General features: G+C 41.2%; 1 protein-coding gene across 8 annotated transcripts in view; it reads left to right on the top strand.

The window, feature by feature from the left end:
* Positions 1–12,929, top strand: part of LOC124147724 — a 227,360-nt gene extending 214,431 nt beyond the window's left edge. For 6 of the 8 annotated variants that reach the window (XM_046518470.2, XM_046518468.2, XM_046518466.2 and 3 more), the window contains 2 exons: positions 1,107–1,258; positions 9,250–12,929. In XM_046518470.2, the coding sequence (XP_046374426.2) occupies positions 1,107–1,258; positions 9,250–9,400 (303 nt within the window). In that variant the 3' untranslated portion in view covers positions 9,401–12,929. The remainder of the gene's footprint in view (positions 1–1,106; positions 1,259–9,249) is intronic. The other 2 variants (XR_006862808.2, XR_007217981.1) reach the window with 2 other exon arrangements.
* Positions 12,930–14,109: the final 1,180 nt, after the last annotated feature.

Here is a 14,109-nt window from a genome sequence, read left to right as displayed (position 1 = left end):
TAACAGTTATTTATCAATCAACATATTATCGATTAATCCTTTGATCGATGTTTTTTGCAACTATACTAATCATTTCTCTCCTGCTGCGCTGCCACGTGCATATTACATAACATGTGGTACAGTCACCACATCAGACCTGGACGTATAACCCAATTGAAATTACCCCAGACACAATGCAAACCACAGAGTGTTTTATTACCTTGACACCCTCATAGGCAGCAGTGAACGTTTTTGAGATATTTTGCAGTCTTTTGTCAGTAATTGTATCATATGCAGTTCGCCTGAAAAACAAGGGTCATTGCTGTTGAGTATATGAACTGAATTTCATTGTTACAAAAATAATAGCTAAACATATTTTCTGTATACCAAACTACATAATTGTACACACACATTTACACATGCAGTTTGCAAAGGTGAAAGGTTATAGTAAGCATCAACCCCTCAAATGCAAAGATTCAAGGGGATTACCCCTCGCTGTCAACGAGGTTTTCCGGTTGGCCCTTCGTTGGTCAGAAGCGCAGTTTCTTGGGTTGCTGGGGCTAATTGGCTTCAGGTGATTACGCAGGCCAATTAAAATGGCATCGGCTAGACGACTGAAAGAATGAGTGTTGTTTCCCTTTGACAGTATGTTACTTAGATCACCCAGAAGACGTGCTGGGAAGTGAGTGTTCCAGGATGTGCACACATGAGCCTATAGTGTCACACCAATTAATCTCTTTGATATGTTTAACATTTTGCTTATGAACATTGTTTGGGGCTAATACCCCCAGAACAGAGTATCCTATTTATGATTGATCCCTGTTTAGCCCCCCCCCCCCCCCCCCCCCAAAAAAAAAAAAAAAAGATTGCACGACATGAATGATTGACTGGGCAGACTGACTGACAGTAAGATGTGGTCACAGCACATAGTGAGTTCACATTATTATATGTTTATCCTATACAACAATATAGTTTCACCCTCTTCACTATCCATGTATTTGCATCATTTTATTGATATAAAGGATTTACTTCAATCTTATTGGATAGGCCTGTACCAACTTTTCTTGGTGACACTATGTATGGATGTATGATTCAGCAGTTTCTGTACCAACATCGTGTGTTTTCAGACGATACAGATCACCAACTTCTCTAGTTGTTGGAACAATGGACTGGCATTCTGTGCACTCATCCATCACTTCTTCCCGGATGCCTTCGACTTCAATGCACTCACTCCAAAAAACAGACGGTATAACTTTGATCTGGCCTTTGACACTGCAGAGTAAGTATGATGAATGCAGGTCATTCTCCACTGCATTACTACCTGTACACAGAGGGCTGACTTTGTGTATCTACTGGGTGATATTGAGACGTATAAATGCTTGTAGGGAGGTGTAATGTCTACAGTAAGATGACTTTGTTGTGCAGACAGATCGAGGGCTGACTTTGTGTATCTGCTGGGTGATATTGAGACGTATATATGCTTGTAGGGTGGTATAATGTCTACAGTAAGATGACTTTGTTGTGCAGACAGATCCAGGGCTGTTTATCTACTGGGTGATATTCAGACATATATATGCTTGTAAGGTGGTATAATGTCTACAGTAAGATGACTTTGTTGTGCAAACAGATCGAGGGCTGACTTTGTGTATCTACTGGGTGATATTCAGACGTATATATGCTTGTAAGGTGGTATAATGTCTACAGTAAGATGACTTTGTTGTGCAGACAGATCGAGGGCTGACTTTGTGTATCTACTGGGTGATATTGAGACGTATATATGCTTGTAGGGTGGTGTATTGTCTACAGTAAGATAACTTTGTTGTACAGACAGATTGAGGGCTGACTTTGTGTATCTACTGGGTGATACTGAGACGTATATATGCTTGTAGGGTGGTATAATGTCTACAGTAAGATGACTTTGTTGTGCAGACAGATCGAGGGCTGACTTTGTGTATCTACTGGGTGATATTGAGACGTATATATGCTTGTAGGGTGGTGTAATGTCTACAGTAAGATAACTTTGTTGTACAGACAGATTGAGGGCTGACTTTGTGTATCTACTGGGTGATATTGAGACGTATATATGCTTGTAGGGTGGTATAATGTCTACAGTAAGATGACTTTGTTGTGCCGACAGATCCAGGGCTGACTTTGTGTATCTGCTGGGTGATATTGAGACGTATATAAGCTTGTAGAGTGGTGTAATGTCTACAGTAAGATGACTTTGTTGTGCCGACAGATCGAGGGCTGACTTTGTGTATCTACTGGGTGATATTGAGACGTATATATGCTTGTAGGGTGGTATAATATCTACAGTAAGAATACTTTGTTGTGCAGACAGATCGAGGGCTGACTTTGTGTATCTGCTGGGTGATATTGAGACGTATATAAGCTTGTAGGGTGGTGTAATGTCTACAGTAAGATGACTTTGTTGTGCAGACAGATCGAGGGCTGACATTGTGTATCTACTGGGTGATATTGAGACGTATATGTGCTTGTAGGGTGGTATAATGTCTACAGTAAGATGACTTTGTTGTGCAGACAGATCCAGGGCTGACTTTGTGTTTCTACTGGGTGATATTGAGACGTATATTTGCTTGTAGGGTGGTGTTATGTCTACAGTAAGATGACTTTGTTGTGCAGACAGATCCAGGGCTGACTTTGTGTATCTACTGGGTGATATTGAGACGTATATATGCTTGTAGGGTGGTGTAATGTCTACAGTAGGAATACTTTGTTGTGCAGACAGATCGAGGGCTGACTTTGTGTATCTGCTGGGTGATATTGAGACGAATATAAGCTTGTAGAGTGGTGTAATGTCTACAGTAAGATGACTTTGTTGTGCCGACAGATCGAGGGCTGACTTTGTGTATCTACTGGGTGATATTGAGACGTATATATGCTAGTAGGGTGGTATAATATCTACATTAAGAATACTTTGTTGTGCAGACAGATCGAGGGCTGACATTGTGTATCTACTGGGTGATATTGAGACGTATATGTGCTTGTAAGGTGGCATAATGTCTACAGTAAGATGACTTTGTTGTGCAGACAGATCCAGGGCTGACTTTGTGTATCTACTGGGTGATATTGAGACGTATATATGCTTGTAGGGTGGTATAATGTCTACAGTAAGATAACTTTGTTGTACAGACAGATCGAGGGCTGACTTTGTGTATCTACTGGGTGATATTGAGACATATATATGCTTGTAGGGTGGTGTAATGTCTACAGTAAGATAACTTTGTTGTACAGACAGATCCAGGGCTGACTTTGTGTATCTACTGGGTGATATTGAGACGTATATATGCTTGTAGGGTGGTGTAATGTCTACAGTAAGATGACTTTGTTGTGCAGACAGATCGAGGGCTGTGTATCTACTGGGTGATATTGAGACGTATATATGCTTATGGGTGGTGTAATGTCTACAGTAAGATAACTTTGTTGTACAGACAGATCGAGGGCTGACTTTGTGTATCTGCTGGGTGATATTGAGACGTATATATGCTTGTAGGGTGGTGTAATGTCTACAGTAAGATGACTTTGTTGTGCAGACAGATCGAGGTCTTTGCATCTACTGGGTGATATTGAGACGTATATATGCTTGTAGGGTGGTATAATATCTACAGTAAGATGACTTTGTTGTGCAGACAGATCCAGGGCTGACTTTGAGTTTCTACTGGGTGATATTGAGACATATATATGCTTGTAGGGTGGTGTAATATCTACAGTAAGATGACTTTGTTGTGCCTACAGATCCAGGGCTGACTTTGTGTATCTACTGGGTGATATTGAGACGTATATATGCTTGTAGGGTGGTGTAATGTTTCAGTAAGATGACTTTGTTGTGCAGACAGATCGAGGGCTGACTTTGTGTTTCTACTGGGTGATATTGAGACGTATATATGCTTGTAGGGGGGTATAATATCTACAGTAAGATGACTTTGTTGTGCAGACAGATCGAGGGCTGACTTTTTGTATCTGCTGGGTGATATTGAGACGTATATATGCTTGTAGGGTGGTGTAATGTCTACAGTAAGATGACTTTGTTGTGCCGACAGATCGAGGGCTGACTTTGTGTATCTATTGGGTGATATTGAGACATATATATGCTTGTAGTATGGTATTATGTCTACAGTAAGAATACTTTGTTGTGCAGACAGATCCAGGGCTGACTTTGTGTATCTACTGGGTGATATTGAGACGTATATATGCTTGTAGTATGGTATTATGTCTACAGTAAGATGACTTTGTTGTGCAGACAGATCGAGGGCTGACTTTGTGTATCTATTGGGTGATATTGAGACATATATATGCTTGTAGTATGGTGTAATGTCTACAGTAAGATGACTTTGTTGTGCCGACAGATTGAGGGCTGACATTGTGTATCTACTGGGTGATATTGAGACATATATATGCTTGTAGTATGGTATTATATCTACAGTAAGATGACTTTGTTGTGCAGACAGATCCAGGGCTGACTTTGTGTATCTACTGGGTGATATTGAGACGTATATATGCTTGTAGGGTGGTATAATGTCTACAGTAAGATAACTTTGTTGTACAGACAGATCGAGGGCTGACTTTGTGTATCTACTGGGTGATATTGAGACGTATATATGCTTGTAGGGTGGTGTACTGTCTACAGTAAGATAACTTTGTTGTACAGACAGATTGAGGGCTGACTTTGTGTATCTACTGGGTGATATTGAGACGTATATATGCTTGTAGGGTGGTATAATGTCTACAGTAAGATGACTTTGTTGTGCCGACAGATCCAGGGCTGACTTTGTGTATCTGCTGGGTGATATTGAGACGTATATAAGCTTGTAGAGTGGTGTAATGTCTACAGTAAGATGACTTTGTTGTGCCGACAGATCGAGGGCTGACTTTGTGTATCTACTGGGTGATATTGAGACGTATATATGCTTGTAGGGTGGTATAATATCTACAGTAAGAATACTTTGTTGTGCAGACAGATCGAGGGCTGACTTTGTGTATCTGCTGGGTGATATTGAGACGTATATAAGCTTGTAGGGTGGTGTAATGTCTACAGTAAGATGACTTTGTTGTGCAGACAGATCGAGGGCTGACATTGTGTATCTACTGGGTGATATTGAGACGTATATGTGCTTGTAGGGTGGTATAATGTCTACAGTAAGATGACTTTGTTGTGCAGACAGATCCAGGGCTGACTTTGTGTTTCTACTGGGTGATATTGAGACGTATATTTGCTTGTAGGGTGGTGTTATGTCTACAGTAAGATGACTTTGTTGTGCCGACAGATCGAGGGCTGACTTTGTGTATCTACTGGGTGATATTGAGACGTATATATGCTTGTAGGGTGGTGTAATGTCTACAGTAGGAATACTTTGTTGTGCAGACAGATCGAGGGCTGACTTTGTGTATCTGCTGGGTGATATTGAGACGAATATAAGCTTGTAGAGTGGTGTAATGTCTACAGTAAGATGACTTTGTTGTGCCGACAGATCGAGGGCTGACTTTGTGTATCTACTGGGTGATATTGAGACGTATATATGCTAGTAGGGTGGTATAATATCTACATTAAGAATACTTTGTTGTGCAGACAGATCGAGGGCTGACATTGTGTATCTACTGGGTGATATTGAGACGTATATGTGCTTGTAAGGTGGCATAATGTCTACAGTAAGATGACTTTGTTGTGCAGACAGATCCAGGGCTGACTTTGTGTATCTACTGGGTGATATTGAGACGTATATATGCTTGTAGGGTGGTATAATGTCTACAGTAAGATAACTTTGTTGTACAGACAGATCGAGGGCTGACTTTGTGTATCTACTGGGTGATATTGAGACATATATATGCTTGTAGGGTGGTGTAATGTCTACAGTAAGATAACTTTGTTGTACAGACAGATCCAGGGCTGACTTTGTGTATCTACTGGGTGATATTGAGACGTATATATGCTTGTAGGGTGGTGTAATGTCTACAGTAAGATGACTTTGTTGTGCAGACAGATCGAGGGCTGTGTATCTACTGGGTGATATTGAGACGTATATATGCTTATGGGTGGTGTAATGTCTACAGTAAGATAACTTTGTTGTACAGACAGATCGAGGGCTGACTTTGTGTATCTGCTGGGTGATATTGAGACGTATATATGCTTGTAGGGTGGTGTAATGTCTACAGTAAGATGACTTTGTTGTGCAGACAGATCGAGGTCTTTGCATCTACTGGGTGATATTGAGACGTATATATGCTTGTAGGGTGGTATAATATCTACAGTAAGATGACTTTGTTGTGCAGACAGATTGAGGGCTGACTTTGAGTTTCTACTGGGTGATATTGAGACATATATATGCTTGTAGGGTGGTGTAATATCTACAGTAAGATGACTTTGTTGTGCCTACAGATCCAGGGCTGACTTTGTGTATCTACTGGGTGATATTGAGACGTATATATGCTTGTAGGGTGGTGTAATGTTTCAGTAAGATGACTTTGTTGTGCAGACAGATCGAGGGCTGACTTTGTGTTTCTACTGGGTGATATTGAGACGTATATATGCTTGTAGGGGGGTATAATATCTACAGTAAGATGACTTTGTTGTGCAGACAGATCGAGGGCTGACTTTTTGTATCTGCTGGGTGATATTGAGACGTATATATGCTTGTAGGGTGGTGTAATGTCTACAGTAAGATGACTTTGTTGTGCCGACAGATCGAGGGCTGACTTTGTGTATCTATTGGGTGATATTGAGACATATATATGCTTGTAGTATGGTATTATGTCTACAGTAAGAATACTTTGTTGTGCAGACAGATCCAGGGCTGACTTTGTGTATCTACTGGGTGATATTGAGACGTATATATGCTTGTAGTATGGTATTATGTCTACAGTAAGATGACTTTGTTGTGCAGACAGATCGAGGGCTGACTTTGTGTATCTATTGGGTGATATTGAGACATATATATGCTTGTAGTATGGTGTAATGTCTACAGTAAGATGACTTTGTTGTGCCGACAGATTGAGGGCTGACATTGTGTATCTACTGGGTGATATTGAGACATATATATGCTTGTAGTATGGTATTATATCTACAGTAAGATGACTTTGTTGTGCAGACAGATCCAGGGCTGACTTTGTGTATCTACTGGGTGATATTGAGACGTATATATGCTTGTAGGGTGGTATAATGTCTACAGTAAGATAACTTTGTTGTACAGACAGATCGAGGGCTGACTTTGTGTATCTACTGGGTGATATTGAGACGTATATATGCTTGTAGGGTGGTGTAATGTCTACAGTAAGATAACTTTGTTGTGCAGACAGATCCAGGGCTGACTTTGTGTATCTACTGGGTGATATTGAGACGTATATATGCTTGTAGGGTGGTGTAATGTCTACAGTAAGATGACTTTGTTGTGGAGACAGATCGAGGGCTGTGTATCTACTGGGTGATATTGAGACGTATATATGCTTGTAGGGTGGTGTACTGTCTACAGTAAGATAACTTTGTTGTACAGACAGATTGAGGGCTGACTTTGTGTATCTGCTGGGTGATATTGAGACGTATATATGCTTTTAGGGTGGTGTAATGTCTACAGTAAGATGACTTTGTTGTGCAGACAGATCGAGGTCTTTGTATCTACTGGGTGATATTGAGACGTATATATGCTTGTAGGGTGGTATAATATCTACAGTAAGATGACTTTGTTGTGCAGACAGATCCAGGGCTGACTTTGAGTTTCTACTGGGTGATATTGAGACATATATATGCTTGTAGGGTGGTGTAATATCTACAGTAAGATGACTTTGTTGTGCAGACAGATCCAGGGCTGACTTTGTGTATCTACTGGGTGATATTGAGACGTATATATGTTTGTAGGGTGGTGTAATGTCTACAGTAAGATGACTTTGTTGTGCAGACAGATCGACGGCTGACTTTGTGTATCTACTGGGTGATATTGAGACGTATATATGCTTGTAGGGGGGTATAATATCTACAGTAAGATGACTTTGTTGTGCAGACAGATCCAGGGCTGACTTTTTGTATCTACTGGGTGATATTGAGACGTATATATGCTTGTAGGGTGGTGTAATGTCTACAGTAAGATGACTTTGTTGTGCCGACAGATCGAGGGCTGACTTTGTGTATCTATTGGGTGATATTGAGACATATATATGCTTGTAGTATGGTATTATGTCTACAGTAAGAATACTTTGTTGTGCAGACAGATCGAGGGCTGACATTGTGTATCTACTGGGTGATATTGAGACGTATATATGCTTGTAGGGTGGTGTAATGTCTACCGTAAGAATACATTGTTGTGCAGACAGATCGAGGGCTGACATTGTGTATCTACTGGGTGATATTGAGACGTATATATGCTTGTAGGGTGGTGTAATGTCTACAGTAAGATGACTTTGTTGTGCAGACAGAGGGCTGACTTTGTGTATCTACTTGATACGGATGATATTATGAGATATAGCAGGAACCCACAGGGCACATGTAGTTCTTTGTCCTTTGTTATCCCCCTAGCATAAAATGCGGGGGGATATAGCAGCCAGTCTGTCTGTCCGTCCGTCCGTCTGTCCGTCCGTAATCATTTCCTTTTCCGGGGCAGAATTCGAAAACCATATAGTGTATTTGATTGAAACTTGGCAAATCTATCAGGCACATACTGAAGTGGTGCCTTTTGATATTTTAGGATTTTTCTAATTTTTATTTTTTTAAATTTTTATGGAATGAAGTTGGACATACACTCAATTGGGATGGGGTTCGTTTCCGGGGCAGAATTTGAAAACCATTCAGTGTATTTGCTCGAAACTTGGCAAATCTGTCAGGCACATACTGAAGTGGTGCCTTTTGATAAATTTTTTTTTACGAATTTTTATTTTTTACAATTTTTATGGAAAGAAGTTGGACCTAGACTCCATTGGGGAATGGGTTCGTTTCCGGGCCAGAATTTGAAAACTATTCAGTGGGTAAACAATGTATGCTTCTTAAAGAACATTCAACTGTTGACTCATTACATAGAGAATTGCACATTTACTAGTCGTTACTTTACAGACAGCTGCCGGGGGGATATGTCATCTTTCTGATGACTCTTGTTCGGTTTTTACACTCCTCACCTCCGGCTTGTGGTATAACCTAAAGTGTGTGATACTACTACAACGAATGTATCTTATGACATGTTTTAATCTGCTAAGAATTAAAATGAATTTAAACTTGATAGAAAACAGCTATTCAGTTGAGCTTAGCTAAACTTGTGTGACTTTGTTATGCAGGCAGAGGGCTGACATAGCGCCTCTACTGGATACAGATGATATGGTGCGGATGAAAAACCCCGACTGGAAGTGTGTGTTTACCTATGTCCAGAGTATCTACCGACATCTGCGTGATCATGACGCCAACAAGGCCAAGGAAGCAGAGCAGTGATTGGCTGACCAGCTGACCACTGCTTACACAGCATCATGCAGTTGTTGTTATTTTTGTCATGTAACTTATTGAGTATGTAACATTTAATCATGTACTGGTCCTGCTGCACTGGCTGGCCGGACGGCTGTGTATGATGCAGCAGCTAGTGCAGGAGTACCAAGTAGAACACGGGTGACACAGTGATTCCGACTTCCAACTCACCTGACTCAGTCCTTGGGCATAAGCACAGATCTGTTTCGTCTCTTTCGAATTTGCCATCACATGGCTTCAAATAGTGAAGTCACAATGATCAACAGATAAGTGTTTATTATAAAATTATCCAAGAAGTATGTGGATGGAAGGCTAGTGAAGAGGATGGAGTCTCATAACTGTGTATCACATCACCTGTTGAAGAGTGTAAGAAGAACATATTACAACCAGTAGGTAGCCAAAACAGTTTCTATAGCAAATACAAAACCAAGGTCTTCCAGGTTTCTACTCTACATTGGGTATTATGTTTACTGTGATTGTGATATTAGATTGGTGTCTTTATGTGGTACAGGTATATCGTGTGCAGTAGATGACAAACATGGCCATGTCATGGTCGGCTGATCAGCATTTGAACCACCAGTCTGGAGCTCAGCGTGTGCTATTGCGGTATCTGTTGTGGGGAGTGATGAAGGACAGTATGATGCTGAGACTGTGGATGGGAAGGTCCATAGCATCTCAAGTCAGCTGAGCTCTGATAGTGTGCTGCAGTCATGGAATGTTCCTTGCTTCACCTTGCAGCCAAATAACATCCATACATCATGGTGTATCTTACCCCTTGTACCAACTCACTGTCACACCTGCAGGTGACTGGGTCACTGTCACACCTGCAGGTGACTGAGCACTGTAACACCTTTGGGTAACTGAACTTCTGTCACACCTGCAGGTGACTGATCCACTGTCACACCTGCAGGTGACTGAGCCACTGTAACACCTGTGGGTGACTGATCAACTGTCACACCTACCAGTGACCGGGCCACTATATCACCTGTGGATGACTGATCAACTGTCACACCTGCAGGTGACTGGGTCACTGTCACACCTGCAGGTGACTGAGCACTGTAACACCTTTGGGTAACTGAACTTCTGTCACACCTGCAGGTGACTGAGCCACTGTAACACCTGTGGGTGACTGATCAACTGTCACACCTACCAGTGACCGGGCCACTATATCACCTGTGGATGACTGATCAACTGTCATACCTGCAGGTGACTAGGCCACTGTCACACATGCAGGTTCCTGAACTTCTGTCACAACTGCAGGTAACTGATCCACTGTCACACCTGCAGGTGACTGGGCCACTTTAACAGCCTTGTGTGACTGATCCACTGTCACACTTGCAGGTCACTGATCAACTGTCACACCTGCAGGTGACTGATGCACTGTAACACCTGCAGATGACTGATCCACTGTCACACTTGCAGGTAACTGATCCACTGTCACACCTGCAGGTGACTGATCCACTGTCAAAACTGCAGGTGACTGATCCACTGTCACACCTGCAGGTGACTGGGCCACTTTAACAGCTTTGTGTGACTGATCCACTGTCACACTTGCAGGTCACTGATCCACTGTCACACCTGCAGGTTACTGATCAACTGTCAAAACTGCAGGTGACTGATCCACTGTCACACCTGCAGATGACTGATCCACTGTCACACCTGCAGGTGACTGGGCCACTGTAACAGCTTTGTGTGACTGATCCACTGTCACACTTGCAGGTCACTGATCCACTGTCACACCTGCAGGTGACTGATCCACTGTCACATCTGCAGGTGACTGGGCCAGTGTCACACCTGTGATTGATTACACCTCAGTTGTGATTATGAATGTAGATATTCAACTTGGAAGCCAAAAGGTTTCATGAGTTGTGACGTTGAATGTCGCCAACTCCATGTAATGCATTTAGTCCTGTGTTAGACGTGAAGGATTTGATAGGCGAGTGTGCATAATATAAACTACCATGCATGTATATTCAACTGTGGATAAGACTGCATACGTAATGTTGGTGCTTGATAGGGTTAATGGTTTTTGTATTCCTAGATGAATGTAGACTTTGTATCCGGTGTACTAGCGTAGGTAGACCAAGAGCTGCCATGCTAGTGGCCAACCTTGCTGTTGGAGACTAGTGTTCTGGAGGTCACTGCAAGATATGTCCTTGTTTCATACACACTATAGGTGAAGATATTCGTAGAAGTAAACAGTGCAATGTAATCCCCTTGTGTGAGATAACTGGCATTTCAATCCACAATACTCAGCAACTTGTAGTCGGGCCCCATGTGGACAGTGAGAAGCATTAACAATGCTGGTAGGTGCTTGACACTGGTCTTATTCTCAAATAGATCACCTCATTGGTTTATGCGTCTTATTCGGCCTATGCAGTGCTTTGGGCTTCTTTCTAACCAGGTCTGTCTTCATACAGGGTCTTCTTTACAACGAGTCTACAACAAAGCTAAAACAAATGTCTTTTTCAGTGTTAAATTCTATGGTGGTATAATCCCTTCTGTGGTGAGATTATATTATAAGTTTCTTGATATTATTTCTTGACATTATGTTATACAGAATGGTATCTTTTGAGTATTCCTCTCCATAAATGTAATGATAAAATCAATGGTTCTCATAAGGACTTACACTACAGGGAACTTTGTGCAGGGTTTATCACTTAAGTTATTTGATGTTATAGAAATGCTTCACTGAAAGGTAATACAAACTTTGGAGGGCTTTGCTTGGATGTTAGGCAAGGGGTCCACTGCCCCAGCCAATGTACCTGTGTACACGTCTCTGTCACTGTGTCTGTCCAGCATTACTCTGCTTTTGATGAAGTAATGTGTTTTATTTCCATTTTGTAGATATTCAATTTTACTATCATAACTTGTACAGTCAACTGTTTTGTAGTGAACTATTTTCAGTGCTATTCAATATAACTTCTTGTTTTATTTTTGTTTTGCATACCAACATTAAGTTTGTAGTTGTGTTCTCAGGGTGCCGCAATATGTAGTGATATATGATGTGATGTCCCACGAGCAACAACCTCAGTCAGACCACCATCATGACACATTGAGGCTGCAACACAAAAACGAAAATAGGTTTCTTATCTCTTTTTGTAGTTATGTCCTTTTAATATCCAAGTAGTCGGATATGTGTTCTCACATCCCTGTATTGTAAGATTCTCTACTGTAAGTGGTGGCACTTTCTGTTGTTGCTCCATGGTAACATGTTCGTAAATCTGTGCCAAATTTGAAAAAATGTTTACAATTGTACTTAATGACATCCATTGCTGCCATCTGCCACTGGTTGTGAGGGATCTGTAGAGTATGGTTAGCAGACAGCAGGTGTGCCGACCAGGCAGAGTGGATCAGCACTGTACACTAGGCAGGGGGGCTCTAATGCAGCAAAACTGTGTACTTTCTGTTGTGTGCATTTACTGTATAACTTAACAAGTACACATCCTGTGCATATGTTTCTGTATCTGTTAATGAATAAAAATAAAATTATATCTGGTATTGTTTTCATGTTATTTATTTTGCAATCTGGGATTTTTTCTCGAGAACTGAATGTTTGGGGTATTTATCAGCCCCTTGAAACAGGACTACTTGGGGTATTTGTTCAAATTTGGTGAATCATGTGACTTAAAATCCAGTGTGCTTATGTCATGGCCTGGTTTCAGCATCTGGCATCTGTAGTAAGCATCCTCTCAGAAATCACTGGACAAAGCTGAAACTTCACATGCTTGTTCTGACCTAAGATGGTTCGAATCTGATTTTCAATATGGCCATCTTGGCAGCCATATTGAAAAATATAAGAATATCATTGTTAATAATTCTAAGAATAATCATTGTTAATAATTCTAAGAATACTACCTCTATTACACCAGTGCCATAATTCTTGTATTTTGTCTGTCATTACACAATAAAATCTAAAGATTTTCAACTGAAGTCCTCTTCACTGTCCTATCAAGAAGTATATTGAAAGCCATTAATAACAAAATTGATGTTTAATGCATAGTTTCTATAATGAGTTGTCTGAAGAAAGGATTAGAGAATGACATAGGTGTGGTGTTTGTAAAGATTCAATCCTGACACAGACCAGGTACAAACCCAAGATCAACTCGGTTCATGACCATGCTTGTTAAAAACTCATAACGCACATGTGCCGCAAAAGCAGCATGTTGTATGATTCGTGTTTTGCAGGTGCATTGCCTGTAGCCTGGTCCTAGAAGGCACATTCATCCCTCCACCTCATTCAGAGCAGAAAATGCCACGACTGACAATTGCCGATGGAAACCAGACTATTGGAATGCTCACCATGGTCGCATCCTGTTAGTGTCACATACAGTCAAGTCTCGTTAATCCGACACTCGCTAATGCGACAATCGGCTTTATCCGACAAAAATGATGGGAACTAGGGCTTGGACGGGTAACTCGGGTACTCGGGTCGGGTGGGTACTGAGTAGGACCTGGGTACCCACAGGACTACCCGGACCCGTTGTTAGTTGTGTGATATATTGTTTAATCATAAAAAATATCTAGAACTCTATGGTTATACTACAAGTCACTAATGTTCGCATTTTTTCAGCCTAAGTACCATTGCTTCTGACCTTTATAGGTTTGAATAAAAATAACACTTCAGTCAACTTCAGTGTATGCATGACCAGATCATTTTATAGATATATTTAAATACA

The sequence above is a fragment of the Haliotis rufescens genome, unplaced genomic scaffold (genome assembly GCF_023055435.1).
Source record: "Haliotis rufescens isolate VD_foot unplaced genomic scaffold, xgHalRufe1.0.p SCAF_36, whole genome shotgun sequence".
In the NCBI taxonomy this organism is placed as follows: Eukaryota; Metazoa; Mollusca; class Gastropoda; order Lepetellida; family Haliotidae; genus Haliotis; species Haliotis rufescens.
Note: the sequence above shows the minus strand (reverse complement) of the source record. Positions and strands in the feature narration are given on the sequence as shown.